Here is a 17258-nt window from a genome sequence, read left to right as displayed (position 1 = left end):
CTGACGTTTAAGATGTGAAAGAGTTTATCATGGAGGATTTGTAAACAGTTCCATCTTCAGATTGGTCTAGGTGTATTAACCATGTACTGTCAGTTGAACAATAATACTGAGAGTAAGACATTGCTATAGACGATATTCCAGCACCTGTGATCATCGAGCTTAACTCGGATTCCGATACATCATCTGACTCAGAGACTGACACAGCTGAAGGGTCGTCAAGTGAAGTTGAAATAATGTGATATAATTAAATTGAAATAAAACTAGCAAAATATATTAAAATATAGAAAAAAAAGAAAAAGTCATCTGGGCTTGAACTCGCACCTCGGGGTTTTGAGTTCTAAGCCAGCGATATCATCAAGTACATGGTAAACAAAACATACATATCAACTTACTCTATAGAGATTTTTCAGCCAGGTATGGACCGAATACCGATATAACCCAACTGAAAAAGTGTATAATTCCGTCACTGCTCAAAACACGCGGTTGAACTATACAGTCCATAAAATAAACAAACGTGTTTGTAAACATGGGCGGATCCAAACTGAAGGGAAAGAAGCATTTTACAGACATATTTCGATGGCAAAATACAATACATATCTTAGCCCTGACCAACCTATAAACCGGACAAGTCTGAGGATATTTATTATCCTATTGAAGTATTCTACAGACAATAAATTTCTATATATGTTTTTATTTTGAAATTATTTTAATGTCTTCTTGCTTCCCTGGGCGTTTAAAAGTTGGTGATTTTTTGTAAAATTTCTTTATTGCTCGTGTCCGTGGTATTTCCGAACGCGCGCGGAAACGCATGAACTCGACCGAAGTTAAGCTGCCGATGATACAGAGAGCTGATGGTTACAAAAGAGTATTATTACTAATAGGTGTTCAATCTGTTATATTTATTTTATAGTCTGTAGTTTTTGATATGTATCCTTGACGAAATACAGAAATATTGTATTGGTAAGTCTTGCTGCATGCATCAATATTAAAGAAAAAAAAGAAACGTTTGAAACGGTCAGGGAGAGGCTAGGTGGGAGAGGAGAAGCGTTCTGGGAGAGGCTAGGTTGTAGAGGAGAAGCGATCGGGGAGAGGCTATGTGGTAGAGAAGAACGATCGGGGGAGAGGCTATGTGGTAAAGGAGAACGATCAGGGATAGTCTAGGTGGTAGAGGAGAAACGATCAGGAGAAGCTAAGCGTTCAGGGAAAGTCTAGGTAGTAGAGGAGAAGCGATCGGGGAGAGGCTATGTGGTAGAAGAGAAGCGATCAGGGATAGGATAGGTGGTAGAGGAGAAGCGATCGCGGAGTGGTTAGGTGGTAGAGGATAAGCGACCGGGAAGAGATTAGGTAGTAGAGGAGAAGCGATCGGGGAGAGGCTACGCGGTAGAGGAGAAGCGATCGGGGAGGGGCTATGTGGTAGAGGATAAGCGACCAGGGAGAGGCTATGTGGTAGAGGATAAGCGATCGGGGAGAGGCTATGTGGTAGAGGATAAGCGATCGGGGAGAGGCTATGTGGTAGAAGAGAAGCGATCGGGGATAGAATAGGTGGTAGAGGAGAAGCGATCGCGGAGTGGTTAGGTGTTAGAGGATAAGCGACCGGGAAGAGATTAGGTAGTAGAGGAGAAGCGATCGGGGAGAGGCTACGTGGTAGAGGATAAGCGATCGGGGAGAGGCTATGTGGTAGAGGGTAAGCGATCGGGTAGAGGCTATGTGGTAGAGGATAAGCGATCGGGGAGAGGCTAGGTGGTAGAGAAGAAGCGATCAGGGAGAGGCTAGGTGGTAGAGGAGAAGCAATCGGGGAGAGATAGGTGGTGGAGGAGAATCGGTCGGGAAAATGTAAGCGGTAGACCAGATGAGAAGTAATCAGCAGAGGCCAGGAAGAGTGGGTGTCTCTGTGGTAACATTTAGGTGAAAAAAATCTATCTTTTATAACCCATTAAACGTTAAAGTGACACCTGACTGCCAGTTTTTGTTTTAACTTTTATAATCGGCTTTTAGACAAAACTGCTGTCATGTGAGCAGGTATACTAACGCTACTAGCAGGGCTAGGTTCGACAGGCAAGTTCATTGCCTACTTCACTGCGAAAGCAAAATAAGTATAAAATTATAAAAACTGATACATGTAAGGAAATATACCATTCAAACAACGGATTTGTTTTGCATTTCAATAAGCGGTATTTATGTATAAGTATAAACCTATAAGAGTATCTTTATATTCCTTGAAAGCATAAGAATCAAGCAAAACTATAGCAGACTCGGTCTGACTGATTCTGTTAATGAGATGGATGTATTGAAATGTACAAGCTCCCTCACGCCAACTATAACCAACTTAAGTCAAATTATGAAATGGAATGGACTCAATGAGCCCAAATGATCAGAAAAAAGAATACATACAGCATTGTACGGGGTGACTTTTTACAACCGCTACATGACACGTATGCTGTTACTAAAAATTTTAAGAGGTTCCTTAGGAAATAACTAAGTAAAGTTATTGTGGACTCTGTTTGGCTGCGTCTGTTCATGAGAGGTAATGAATTAGGCCTAAAGCTGAACAAATACTTCATAATGTCAGTGCGCGTGTGTTTGGCTCAACACACTAGTCTTTTATCTCCACACCGTCTATACTTGGAATATGAACCTCAGCAAAAATTGTTCTAGCTGCATTGTCAGTTTGAGAAATTATATCCTTGTTGGCACAATCTTTTAATTTTATTTCCTGTTTTTCTTCTGTTACATTTACTTGTTTTCTGGTATTAAGATTGTTTGTCATTTGTTGTTCGTCCCTCAGTACGTCTGATGTTTTCTTAGACTTACTGTTTGTGCCTTTAAGTTCTTCCGTTGACATTTCAATATTAGCTGTTATTGCCTCAGAATGTCCTTCCCACTTGCTGGTTTTGTCACATGATTCTTGCATCTGTTTATCAGGATTAGAATCCGCCTGTCCTGTTGAAACGTGTTGTTGACTAGTAAGTTGAACTGACTCACGTGATGGTTCATGGTTACTTTGTAGATGGTTTCTGGCATCAAGTGAAGAGTCACGTGATGTTACAGAAAAGTCACTGGTTCCCTGAGAATGGTCACGTCTATGGTTATGACGGTCTTTTGTTTCACGGGCACGATCACGTTTCCTAGATGAACGAGCATGTGATCTTTCAAGTTGCTCACTGTGTCTAGCTCCATGTTTATTTCCAGTACGTTTAGGAGAATGATCATTGTGTTCCCTGACTTTTGTTGACTGTCTTTGACGATTATCTCCCCTTTGGGATCCTCTATTAATTCTATGTGATTTCCGACTACGTCCTCTCAAATGATTTTTGTCGGAATGTAAATGACGATAATGTCGGAATTCTTCAACTTCTGCGTCATATTTTATCTGTAGTGTATCAACTTGTACTTTGGTTTCTTTCAACGCTAGTTGAATGTGGCGTATGTAATCGTTAAGTTGTTTTAGCACAATGATAGTGCATGCACAAGTCTGCACAAAGGCAATGAGATAAAGAACCACACTGTATGGAACACCAACTTCCATAGATATATATTCTGCCTGTCGTGATGTTAAATCTATTTTTACTATAGCCTCGTACAAAGACTGATACATTGCTAAACCTGTGAATAAAAGAAGAAATACATGTATTTTAAATAATGAAAACTGTTTCATAGGCTATAATGTTTTTTCCCCAACATTATTTAATGGCCATATTCACTTTTTTACATTATTCGGACATTTCAAAACAGTTAAGGTCATAGTTATGATATAGGAATTTGTTTGATCAGCTTCTTGTAGAATTAGACCATTCAATGTAAATTAAGTATTTTCAAGGCAAATACTTCATGTATAAGATAACATACCAAATCACTACTCGAGTGTCCGCGTTGTCCGTTTCAGCAGCACAAACAATGTATAGTTATATATAAAGATATTTTTCTATTATTTTTTCCTTTGACAAAGAATATGGGGTACCAACCGAACCATCTAATATTCGTTAAAAACTTACAGGCGCAAATGAGGCCCATCGCATTGATAGCCGTGATTCTTGGGTATCCTTTGTTAGTTCGGATATATCTGATCACTTGAAAAATAGTTGCCCCAGCCACAATAAACCAACTAAATTGAATGTTGATCTGATTACGAACTCTAAGGTTATACACTGACACTGAAAGTAAAACATAAAACTTCACAACTTATCAAATATAGGTAATAACAGGCATTTCAACAAATATATCTACTCTGATACTTGAGATAACAAGCTGAACAACTGATGTATATGCACTCTGCTTCTTTTGTTGGGTTTAACGTTGCACCGACACAATGTTAGGTCATATGACGAATTTCCAGATTTGATGGTGGAGGAAGACCGTGTATTATTTCATCACGGTCCGGCATCTGGGTAGCACCAGCGACCTTAGATGGCTTCCTCACAAAGAATTCAACGAACCCATATCGGTAAGGGGCAAGTGATTCGGAGTCAGAGACCTTAACCACTTGGCTACGGAAGCCCCTACTTTCATTTTAGCGCATGCACGTATATATCAAAGATTTATACTATGCATGGAGGCATATAACTTGAAGATGCACTTTTTGACATTCTCATCTATTACAGGACATTCGTCCTTTTGCATGCACGGATGATTTTTTGACGTTCATAGATTTAAATCAGCTACCTAAACAGCCAGTAGATAAACAAAAATACACCAGTTCATAATCTAATGACTTATTTAATAGTTTTTTTATTGTTTCAATGTAAGTCAAGGGAAATGAAATATTTCATTTTTATGATCTATTCTCTTTATTGCCTGGCTTGATAATGTTTTTTTTTCTAAATGTAACTATTTTATTATTCGTTCGAGTGAAACATGTACTTGATAACGCAGATAAAAACGGTTGGTTGAAGATATTATCAAATGTATTTCATTTTAATATTTCTTTTTTTTTTCAAAAAGAAAAGAAAAATATCATATATGTAATAAAAAATTCGGAAAAACCCAAACATAGATTATGTCAATTTGTTAAAATTCTTCTAAAATAAATGTTGATTTTATTTGATTTCAGAAACAATATCTCTGATAAATTTAACTGTTTAACTTGACATATAAAACTATAGCAGACCCATAGAAAGCGAATAACCGTTCGCAAACTCATCTGTCTACGCAGCACGTCGTGGGCCTTTAAGCATGCTCCTTTTAACTACCGTTTCGAGGTTGACTCACATTTTCATTGAAAAACAATGCTTTGCACAAAAGCAAATATGATCTCATGAGTTTTTCATATTTGAATATTCATTTTAGAGATACACTTTTTCTTTTAAAAAGCTTTACCCGTTTGATATTGTATTACAAGTAGTGGGATGTCAACTTAAATAAAGACTTTTTCATTTAATGTGTTACGTTAACATGTAAAATACATTGTATGCAAAAGGCAGTTGATTTTACCTTTAAACCTGCGTTTAATGTTTCATATCTATTAAAGTGTATTAAAGGTATTCGTAAATATAACTGTTTAAGGTAAAACTAGGGCAGTTAATGTAAAATACCACAGGCAGGTAAACAAACCAACGATTTATAAATATACCTGTGTAATGTGTACTAGACCAAAATTTATAAACACAATTAAACAAGAAGAAAACTATGAAAAGTAATCATCTTTACCCAGGGCAGGTTTTAAGGTGTCTTTTGCCGAGTTGTAGGTCTCTGAGAAGTCATCTAGGAAGGTGATTGTGTTGCATACTGTTGTTGAAATGTTCTCCAAGGGTGTGGTATCCGCACACGCGATGGTGTAATACACAGACTCGTAAGAAGAGGTAATATCTCCTCTAAGTACGTTCCATCCCGGTGTCACTATTGCTATTAACTGAAACGATGTATTGACGGCTAGCACAATGCACAATAGAAGGTTCAGCCTTGACCTTGTTACAGGTTTAATTTCTTTCACCGTTGAATTAATGAGTAACGGTGCACCTTCTATTTCCTCAGCAGTAACATCCACGGTTGCCATTGCAAATGGTTAATATCCAACATCAGTGCACTGTTTTTGTTGTTGCTGCTGTTTTGTTTCCTTTTTTATTCTTTAAATGCGATTGTCAGCGGTTCGTCAACATGTATAAACATTGAGTTATATATGTCTACCATGGGTCTCATGCATTAACACTGCTTGTCAGTCTACATAAAAACTCGATCAACTCGACTAACATAATCAGAAAAGTTTGATGTTGAATTTTGTTATATTAGTGTATCATTCATGTGTGTCTGTAATGTTTATAAACAGTGGGCTGCCAACCATGTCTTTTTGTAAAGCGATCTATTCATGTACAATATCGATTAAGTGAATAGATTACCGTAAGCGGATCCAGCTAGGGCTGAGCCCGGCGCGCACTCTCTGTAAGGTAGTTCTATAGATTTGAGAAAGTTTTATTTCTGCATTGTACATAGGATTTTATTAAACTATATTTTTTAAACATCACTGTATCTGAAGGAAATTCAACCAATAAAAAAGATAGGGTTGTGTGCTTGATGTGCAGAGACTTATTTGAAAACATTTCACAATGTTCTTCTCTTGTAAAATCGTACTTTTGATGATTTATTCGCCCATATAAAGTTTCACTATGTAGATTTCAATGAAACTATTCGTAGTAGTAGATCTACCAATCTTCAATCATACGGCTAAATCAAATGTATAGGTCCGTGCGCATAATTTTTCGCAGTTCGTCAAATATCAGTTGAAGTCCTTGCATTGCTTCATATTTTATGTTATTACTTTGTTCTTTGTTTGTTACATTTTTGCATTAAACCTATGCATTGTCAACATTAGCCTGAAGAAAGGCAGTACCGCTAAAACAGGGGAATATTACAGATGCTTGGCAACATGTATGCTACCCGTATAATGGCTACCCTGCATCATTCTCGGTTTTCCGGATAAATAACGTTACGCTAATTACTGTAGGGATAATACACGTTTTTATTTTGTGTGTGTATTAACATCTGCAGAAGCCCGTGGGATTGCTTGTGACCGAGACTGAAGGTCGAGGTCACAAACATATCCCAAGGGCTTCTGCAGACGTTAATACACACAAAAAACGTGTGTTGTCGCTATTCTTGCATAAAAAACATTACACGACGACTTAATGTATTGCTTTCATACGTGATGACTTTACGATTCCGGTACATTTTCTAACTACCATTCTGTTGTTCCTGGAAACGGTAAACATGTTTTAAATATCCGTAGCCAGGGCCCAGAAATAAACAACACCATCCTGAAAGTTTTTAAACGATTTTCTTATCTCTAGTTATTACAAACATGAAATTACCAATAATTGTTCATATAACTTTACAGTTTGGTGAACAGGAGCACAATTTCAAGAAGAATAACTTTACATTCGAGTTAAATTGAGTACGGACACATTTGGAGTACGGATGAGTATGAACGTAGTGTCAAGGTTTCAAACTGTTAATATAAATTCTTCGAGAAATTAGATAAAAGCATACCGATTGATACTTACCAAAATCATAAATATGATTCCAAAAAACAAACAATCGTTCTAGTTACATGCGATTCTTAAAAATTCACAGTTATCTACAAAAACTGTAACGACGCTGAGTTCTAAAAGTGGAGTAAACAAGGGAAGAAGCGAGTACGAACATTGTTGGGGGCAGCGCATTTTGCGTTGGTAACTGATACAGCAAAACATTCTATTTAGATTGCATCTTTTATGCTACAAGAAGAGGTTATTTATGAAAGGAACAAGACGCAGATAACAGATGTCTATCTGCGCAAAAATACATATATAAATTTACGTCCCTGGGAAAGCATTTCAAAAATAAAAATCGGGTATTAACAGCACGTGAATTGCCTTGTTTGCACACGATATTTCTCCCGTTAATATATGGGCGGATCCAGTGAAAAAAGTAGTTTTTATGCAAGAATATTTAGAAATTCATGATTATAGTTTAGCTCACCTGAGCACGAAATGCTAATGGGGAGGTATAGTCACAATATCTCCGTCGTGCGTCAATCCGTCCCTCTGCACAACACAATTGATAAGATATATATTTCATGATTTTACGTTTAATAAAACACTTTCAAAAGCGTTAACTAGATAACAATTTTAAGAATAACAACTTTACATTCGAATTATTTTGAGTACGAACACACTTAGAGTACGGATGAGTACGAAGCTAGTGACTAGCTTTCGAGGTTTATTATATGAATTCTGCGAAAAATCAGGTAAAAACAAACCGGCTGATACTTACAAAAATCATTAATATAACACCTAAATACGGGCAACAGCACAAGTTACACGCGATACTTATTTATTCACAGTTATTTACAATAACTGAACAGATGCTTGGTAAAGGGAGTAAACTCTAAGAGAAGCTAGTGCGTACATTGATGGGGGCAGTAAGTTTGGGGTTGGAAACCTATACAGCTAAACATACTATGGATTACATTGTATCTGTAATGCTACAAGAAGAGGTTATTATCGAAGAAACAAGATGCAGATGCCAAATATCAGTCTGCGCAGAAATACATACATACGCCCCTGGCAAAGCATTTCAAAAATAAAAATCATATATTAACAGCACGTGAATTGCCTTGTTTACACACGATTTTTCTCCCGTTTATTCATGGGCGGATCCAGTGAAAAAAGTAGTTTTTATGCAAGAATAAGTATTTCCAGATAAATATTTTTTAAATTCAAATGAAATTACTTTAAAGTAACAAAATGTCACTAGAACTATTATTTCTGACTGAGTTATATTCTTTGAAGACAGTATTTTGTTGTGTTTCTTGTGTGTTTTACAATGTATTCAGTCTTTTATTGTTTAACTTGAGAGATGGCTGAAGACAAAGCCTTACAGAATTTGAATATTAACATCATGATAAACACACAACTATTTTTTCAAGCCTGTTAAGGAAATCAGTATACTGAAGTCATATTGAATCGAAGTCCATAACTGTATTTTTGTATTGAAGGTTTCATGGTACATGTATAATACTGTATAAGTATGTGTTTTACAATGTATTTAGTAATGTATTGTTTTAGTTTTTCTGTTTGCATTGATTGAAATGTACTGACAGTTTCCCATAGTCATAGAAGAGATTAATAAATAAAAACATATTGTATTATATATTGTTTAATATTTCATTCACTGTGGTTTAAAACAGAAACTGGGTAAAGAGTTATAAGATATCGCAAGAATACGCAATTTGAGGAATGTTATGTTTGCATGTGAGAACCATTAATCTCACTGAGATTCCAAGGACAACTTAGTCAACTGCCTGTGGTAAGAAAGACATAAGCAGATGTTTTCAAAAATATGTTTTAATATAATACATGCAAAACTAAGCAATGTTTGAGGGAAATACAATGGCACATCATCACACAAATACACACAGAATGCCTCCAAATTGCGCGAAATGACGCGCATGATTTCAAAATCTTCAGGGGGAGCATGCCCCCGGACCCCCCTAGCCCCATGCCCCTTTTCCACTGCCCCATGCTCATTTTACATCCTGGATACAACACTAGTATAATTATATGAAAAGCAAAAACGTATGTACTCAGTGCAGCAATATTTGATTCTCAGTACCAGAATGTACAATCCAAGAGCAGACTCTTCCCGTTGCAACAATATATATATACCTTAAACATGTTCAACACGATGACAGTGTAAATTAGTATATATAAGTGTATAACTTCACTCCTTGGACATTGATATCGTTTGTTTTTCTCTACATCTTTATCATTTCTCTACATCTATACTCGCTACGTGTTCATCTTCTTCAGCCCGTGCCCGTTCAAGAAGTTCTAAATACCTGGACTGTGCGATGTTGTCAGTCTGCCGCGGGGACAGCCGTTGGGACGTTCTTGGAGACGGTCTTTCGGGGTTCCTTGGAGAGGGGTGGCTGTAGGAATGTCTGTCTTCATTGTTTGACTCTCCATTATGTACATGTGAAGGAGTGATGTCAGGATGCGTGTCTCTATAATGACTAAACTTTTCAACTTCTGCAACGCAATATTTCTTTAGTGAATCGTATTTGGTCTGGTACTCATCCAAACTTTGTTGAACATAACGCATATAGTCCAAAGTTTGTTTCACAATCAGAAAGGTACTAGCACAAGTCAGTACAAAAGAAATAGAATAAAGTAATACACTGTATGGGAATCCAACCTCTCCATAGTATTCACTTCTACGTCTTGAAAAGTCAATACTTGCAAATGCTTCATACAAAGCCTGGTACATGAAACCACCTACAAAAAATGGAAAATAAAATCTGCAAATAAAAGTTATATTTTGTGAGTAATGTATCTGTTAACTTTAAAATAAGAATTATCATGATTATACAATTCATTAAAAGCTCCGTAAAACGTTAAGCGTATGAATAAAAACTCTACACATTATTAAAAGTTGTGAAACATTTCCAAAAAATATATTCATTTTTAAAGTTGAAATGTTTTGAAGGGAAAAGAATGCCGCCACTATTTATGTGAAAACAAAACAGAGTCTTTGCTTTTTAATTACAGCGTACATACATCTAACTTACGGACTTATTTCACCATTAGTTTAATTTAATTAACATCCCCTTATAATGGTGAAAATTTGTACCAGCCATTTGAATATCAAATTTAGAGAACAGACGGCAAAAATGGCATAACATCTTTGACCGGTAAACTTGGCTTCTAAGTGTTATATATGACACATCGTCTTTCTATAGCGAATGACTATGACATGCCTATCTATGTTACATAAAATACGAATATTATTGACCGCGGACCTTTTGTTCAAATTAACTTGTTTATAATAGTTAAAGAAAGTAGAATTTTTGATATTTCGACAGGAAAAACTAACATATGCTAAACAGAATACTATTATTAAACTCGTTGAATGAAAATAACAAAATATTTGACAGAGCCTCGTTTTTATTATCTTATTCAATTCAATATGAAAAGACACTCATGTAATATTCTCTATAGTTATAATGTCGAACGCTTACATGCTATCATGAGGAACAATGTACTTATGACTGTGAGCTTTGGAAACAATTCTTTAGTCCTGGTATGTCGTACATATTGCAAAAGTGTTGTGACAGCAACTATAATCCAGCTGATCTGTACGTTCATCTGATAACGTACCCGCAAATTATTCTGTAGCACTGAAAATACCAAAACAATATGTAGAATCTAAGTTTGAAATTACGTTTTTCTTATCTTTTTCACACTTGATTGATGTTAGTGTTTGGTATATACCTTGTTTGCAGAAACTAAATTTACATAGGAATGGAATGCATGCCGGACAGATGATTTCATTTAAAGGCCAGCAGAATGATGACATATAATAGCAAGCAGGCCGATGGTGATGTCATGAAAGCAAGCGTAAGGCGTAAGACGTAATATCATAAAAGCCAGCGGGCTGATGTCATATAATAAAAGCCAGTAGGGTGATGTCACATAATAAAAGTCAGCAGGATGACATAATATCATTAAAGCCAGCGGGCTGATGTCATATAATAAAAGCCAGCAGGGTGATGTCATATAATAACAGCCAGCAGTGTGATGTCAGACGATAAAAGGCAGAATGGTGATGTCATATAATAAAAGCCGGCAGGATGATGTTATATCATCAAAGCCAGCGGGGTGATGTCATATAATAAAAGCCAGTAGGGTGATGTCATATAATAACAGTCAGCAGTGTGATGTCATATGATAAAAGCCAGCAGGGTGATGTCATATAATAAAAGCCAGCAGGGTGATGTCATATGATAAAAGCCAGCAGGGTGATGTCATATAATAAAAGCCAGAAGGGTGATGCCATAATGATAAAAAGCAGAAGGGTGATGTCATATCATAGAAGTAAGCAGGGTCATGTCATATAATCAAAGCCAGAAGGGTGATGTCATATGATAAAAGCCAGCAGGGTGATGTTGTATCACAGAAGCCAGCAGGGTGATGTCATATAATAAAAGCCAGCAGAGTAATGTCATGCCAGAAAACTTGCAGGGTGATGCAATACGATAAAAGCCAGCCGCTTGATGTCATATGATAAAAGCCACCGCTTGATGTCATATAGTAAAAGCCAGTAGGAAGATATCGCGGCTGCACGTCTATTGGGCACCGTTTTACTTTTTTCTAGGCATTTTTTGATTTCAAGAAATGATCTCAAAAATTCGATTTCTTGATATCAAGAATTATTTTTTGATATCAAGAAATGATTCTTGATATCAAAAATGAATTTCTTGATATCAAAAAATCGATATTTTAATATCAGGAATTCATTTTTTGATATCAAGAAATTCTGTCTATTTTTTTCATATCAAAAAATCGAATTTTTGATATCAAGAAATGAATATTTTAATTTATATTTTTTGATATCAGGAAATCGAATTCTTGATATCAAGAAATCATTTCTTGATATCTAAAATACGGACTATTTTTTGATATCAAGAATTCGATTTCTGGATATCAAGAAATCATTTTTTGATATTACATTTTAGGCAGGGTTTTCATGAAATTTGGTGAAAATGTTTACTTTGATAAAAATTAGGTCAAGTTCAAATATGGGCCATGTTGGGTCAAAAACTAGGTCACCTGATCAAATTAAATAACCTTGCTGGTCAAATTAAAAAATAACCTTGTGTATGAAATAGAGGCTGTATTTTTCAGTGGATCTTCATGAATGTTTGTCTTGATAAAAGTTAGGTCGAGTTTAAATATGGGTCACGTTGGGTCAAAAACTAGGTCAAATTAAAGAAATACATTGCCTATGCAAAAGGGGTCGCATTTTAAGCAGGATATTCATTAAATTTGATCAAGCTGTTCTCAGGTGAGCGACCTAGGACCATTTGGTCATTCTATTAAATTCGTTTTATAAAAGTAATACGAGAAAATGCTCTATATGTTTTTGATATATTAACTTTTTTTTTAATCGAGAAATATACAACAAAGAACAAAAGTATTGTATCGTCTTAGAATTAGTGCACAAACGGTTAGTTGTCATTAATAGCACAAGAGTCATCTTACAAGGGGGTGCTTGACGGATTTTGTCGGTATAGGTAAAATACCCGGAAACGCCTGTCCGGTGTGCAAGAATAAGCGTACACAAGAGTAAGATTTATTTTGGGTAAATCAGGTAAATGGAAAAATACCTAGAGCTGGTTTCCGTCCATCTGTAGCGTCATTGTAGTCATGATGAAACGTATCATGGAACGATCTAGTTTTACATTCCCAGTCAGACTCGTTTGCAGTCGCATATTTTACACACGCGGTCGCGTAATACACTGATTCATATGCAGATAAGGTATTTGTCGTTAAGATACTCCACCCAGGTGTAACAATTGCAATGAATTGTATGACAATATTTATCACCAAAACAATGCACAAAGCTAGTTGATGGCGATTCAAAATCCCACGTTTCATGTCCGTTGCATCTTCCATGTTTATTACAGGCGTATACGCAATGTCCTCGTTGGTTAATGCTGACATTTTAGCATAACACTTTATAGTCTTCCGTCTACGTTAAATAATAAAGCAAATACAGGCATGCACTGGTGTAAAATGCACTACCTGAGGTGAAATGCAGCTAATGCTTAAAATAGATTTAAAGTGTTGCCTTATCATTAATTGTCGACAAAATATGTGCATGTCCATTATTGCTATTTATATAAAACAGGTAATTTATAGAGATATGTTCAGCTTTCCGTGCTTCGTATAAGCGACCTAGTTACTAAGGAACAGCGTGGCCTTGGATTTTATAACTGCGCAAATCAATAACAGCATGGGACAGGTAACGTTCCGTTACAGCTAGACTGTAGAAACAGCAAAAAGAGGCATAAATCAAGTGGCCTTTCCGATGGCCGGATTGTGTCCTCGCCTGTTCATTAATCAAAAAATAAGGAGCACAGAAAACAACCAAGCATAAATGTAACAAACTCGGTTTGTTAAATTCTATTCACGAGATGGATGTACTGAAATGAGCAAGACCTCTCACGCCCACTATCACCAAATTAAGTAAAATTCTATTAAAGTAAAATCGAATTGACTCAATGAACCCAAAGGATCAGAAAATATAACAATATATACCGCCTCCAAGTACACAGTGACGTTATACAACCGCCACACGTCACTTAAGACTGCTGTTGTAATAGTTGATAAAATTAAGATCAAACAAGCAAAATAAAAGCAGGCTCGGTTTGACAGAGTCTGTCCATGAGAGGTAATGAAAATGAAAGGTGTATGCTTAAGGCTGCACGAATTCTTCACAATGTCAGTGTTGTATGGTCAATTTGAGAAATTTTATCCTGGTCTGCACAATCTTTTACTTCCGTTTCCTGTTTTTCATCTGTTACATTTACTTGTTTTCTGGTATTAAAATTGTCAGTTTTCGTTTGTCCCTCGGTATGTATCATGTTTTCCTAGAATTACTGTTTACAGAGATTGTGCCTCTATTTTCTCCGTTGACGTTTCAATATTAGCTCTTATTGTCTAAGACTGGCATTCCCGCTTGCTTGTTTTGCATCTGTCTATCAGGATTGGAGTCTGCCTGCCCTGTTGAAACGCGTTGTTGATTAGGACGTTTAACTTACTCACGTGATCGATCATGGTTAGTTTGTAGATGGTTGCTGGCATCAAGTGAAGAGTCACATGATGTTATAGAAAAGTTCCCTGTGAATGGTCACGTCTATGGTAATGACGGTCTTTTGTTTCACGGGAACGATCACGTTTCCTAGATGAACGAGCGTGTGGACTTTCAAATTGCTCCATATTTAATGTGACTGGATGGGCTATCATGTCAGGGGTTTACAGCGTAAGGCAGCATTATAAAGGTAGGCATTGTGCTTACCGCTACAAGTAGACACCGTCGTTTATATGACTGGAAAATTGTTAAAAAAAGACATTAAACCCGAACTCACAAAGGGGTGTTCGCATTTCAGAATACAACAGTTCGTTAAATACAACCCGCTGAATTTACACCTTTTCGCTTCTTTCAATGTCTCTTTTCGGGACTTAAAATTCTCACGCCGCCACTTTTAACTAGCATGCGATAGGAACGATTTCCATAGAATGCTACACATACATACTGAAACGCGGTAGAGTAAAAGAAAATATGATGCTCTCGAGAAAGGGCACGAGGAATGAAAGAAAGATTACGACTATTTATATTTGGACTACTTGTGATTAGACCAGTGTAGGCCTACATTTGTTTTGGTAGTGACCAGTCTATAAGAAACAAAACAAAATGGTAGCAAAGATCATGCATATTTGAAGACTGAAGTATAAAAGCATCACCACATCAAATGACGTAACAAATGTACATTCCGATCAATTTTGGGAGGAATAAAAACAGTTTAATAAAAACCTTTGTTAATATAATGGTCATTTCATAAGTTAACGCCTGCAGAACTGTGCAAAATCCCTCGACATTTGAGCTCGGGCTTCAGCAAAGTTACGTGGTTTCTGTCATAAGATACAAAATACGTGCTTGCTACGCTTAAATGAGACACCTTCAACAGAGTTCACCAATATAATTTCTTTAGGAAATTGCAACAGCACAATCATAAGAAGGTTATACTCGAAGTTCTCTGTAGCTGACCGTAATATCCACAAGAAAACTCATCCCTTACAACAATATATACATACCTTATACTTAATAATAATAATGTAAAATAGTAAATACGTAAAAGTCTTTAACTTCACTCACTTGGATTTTTATATCGTATTTTCTGTTCACCTGTATCATTCTTGCCCTTGTGTTCCTATGTTGTTGTGAACAAGCGCGTTTTCAGATCTAATTGTAAGTGACATGTGCTTAAAAAGAAAACTCGTGAAAATAATCATGTGGGCTTAGAGAACTCCTTTTATTATCACGCGGTCATGTCGAATGGTCACATGATATTTGGGAATTCTAAATGCTCTTCTGCACCAGCTTCGTGTTCATCATGTTCAAGTGCACGTGCTCTTTCAAGAAGTTCCACATACCTAGAATGTGTACTGTTATCAATCTGCCGTGAGGACATCCTTGGTGACGGTCTTGGAGACGGTTTTGCGGAGTGCCTTGGAGAAGGTCTGCTATTTGAATGTCTGTCTTCATTGTTTGACACTTCATTCCGTACAGGTAATTGTGTGTTGTCAGGGTGCTTGTTTCTATAATGACTAAACTTTTCAACTTCTTCATCGCAGTGCTTCTTCAGAGTATCGTATTTGATCTGGTACTCATCCAAACTTTGTTGAAGATAACGCATATAGTCCAAAGTTTATTTCGCGATCGGAAAGGTACTAGCACAAGTCTGTACAAAAGCAATAAAATAAAGGAATACACTGTACGGGAACCCAACATCTCCAAGGTATTCACTTATACGTCTTGAAAAGTCAATACGTGCAAATGCTTCATACAAAGCCTGGTACATGACACCACCTACAAAAAATGGAAAATAAAATCTAAATATAACTGTAATATTTTGCTAGTAATGTATCTGTTATCTTTATAATAAAAATTAAGATAATTATGCAATTCAGTGAAAACCCTATAATACCCTACGCGTATGAATATATACTTTCAAGCAGTGAAACACTTTCAAAAACCTTTTCATTTTTAAACTAGAAATGTGTCCAAAGGATAAAGATGCCCCCTATGTGATGTTAAGACCATTTAGTGCGAGTCCTTGAATGGCATTTTAATTACAAAACACATATTATTCCTTAACTTACGGACTGTTCAAAACAAAATTATCATTAATATTTTTCATCATAAGATGCCACTCCCACTTGTTATGGTGAAACTTTTGATGACGTCATTTGGATATTGGTATGATCTTCAACGCGACAAGTTCATATGCAACTTCATATGCTGAATGTTTGTGCCAAGTTATCTAAAAATTTATGCATGCATAAATAGTTTCAGAATAGAGATGAAAAATACCCCAAATCTTTGACCTTTAAGTGAGACCGTAGTTAGGGGTATAGGTCTTCAATGCGACACATCTTCTTCTTGTGAATTTTGTGCCAAGTTATTTGAATATCCGTGCATGTATAAAGAGTTATAGAGTGGAACATTACGTTTATTCTTTAACCGCTAAGAAACTGTGACCTTGACCTTTAAGGCAAACTTTGGGTTTCACACTTTTATAATGCTCAACTGTGCCAAGTTACATCAAAATCTGACAAAGCTCACCAAAATTATAGACCTGACAAGGTTTTGTTCACGCACGCATAGAGAAAGCAATATATACTGAATGCACCAGCCGACTCCGACCCCTTCTCGCCTCACACCCC

The 17258-nt window shown here is 36.4% G+C and overlaps 2 protein-coding genes across 2 annotated transcripts; both read right to left on the bottom strand.

Annotated features, from left to right (window-relative positions):
- Positions 1–884: 884 nt before the first annotated feature.
- On the bottom strand, positions 885–6253 carry LOC123550279 (uncharacterized). Its single transcript, XM_045338705.2, has 3 exons — positions 5644–6253; positions 3993–4151; positions 885–3603 (listed from the first exon to the last, which is right to left on the bottom strand). The coding sequence occupies exons 1-3, from the start codon at positions 5987–5989 to the stop codon at positions 2594–2596; spliced, it is 1515 nt and encodes a 504-aa protein (XP_045194640.2). The 5' UTR covers positions 5990–6253; the 3' UTR covers positions 885–2593.
- A 2867-nt stretch (positions 6254–9120) lies between these two features.
- On the bottom strand, positions 9121–13693 carry LOC123550646 (uncharacterized). Its single transcript, XM_045339072.2, has 3 exons — positions 13136–13693; positions 10988–11146; positions 9121–10244 (listed from the first exon to the last, which is right to left on the bottom strand). The coding sequence occupies exons 1-3, from the start codon at positions 13470–13472 to the stop codon at positions 9736–9738; spliced, it is 1005 nt and encodes a 334-aa protein (XP_045195007.2). The 5' UTR covers positions 13473–13693; the 3' UTR covers positions 9121–9735.
- Positions 13694–17258: the final 3565 nt, after the last annotated feature.

This window comes from Mercenaria mercenaria, chromosome 6 (assembly GCF_021730395.1).
Source record: "Mercenaria mercenaria strain notata chromosome 6, MADL_Memer_1, whole genome shotgun sequence".
In the NCBI taxonomy this organism is placed as follows: Eukaryota; Metazoa; Mollusca; class Bivalvia; order Venerida; family Veneridae; genus Mercenaria; species Mercenaria mercenaria.
This window is presented reverse-complemented; position numbering and strand designations above follow the sequence as displayed.

Bases quoted from the DNA above. Each gene is read 5' to 3' on its own strand.
- LOC123550279 (XM_045338705.2), bottom strand. From the start codon at position 5,989: ATGGCAACCGTGGATGTTACTGCTGAGGAAATAGAAGGTGCACCGTTA. The intron at 4,152-5,643 runs GTAAAGATGATT...TTTTACTTTCAG, and splicing joins CACCTTAAAACCTGCCCTGG to TGTCAGTGTATAACCTTAGA. The intron at 3,604-3,992 runs GTAAGTTTTTAA...TTTTATTCACAG, and splicing joins GATGGGCCTCATTTGCGCCT to GTTTAGCAATGTATCAGTCT.
- LOC123550646 (XM_045339072.2), bottom strand. From the start codon at position 13,472: ATGTCAGCATTAACCAACGAGGACATTGCGTATACGCCTGTAATAAAC. The intron at 11,147-13,135 runs GTATTTTTCCAT...TGGTATTTTCAG, and splicing joins TGGACGGAAACCAGCTCTAG to TGCTACAGAATAATTTGCGG. The intron at 10,245-10,987 runs GTAAGCGTTCGA...CATTTTTTGTAG, and splicing joins ATTGTTCCTCATGATAGCAT to GTGGTTTCATGTACCAGGCT.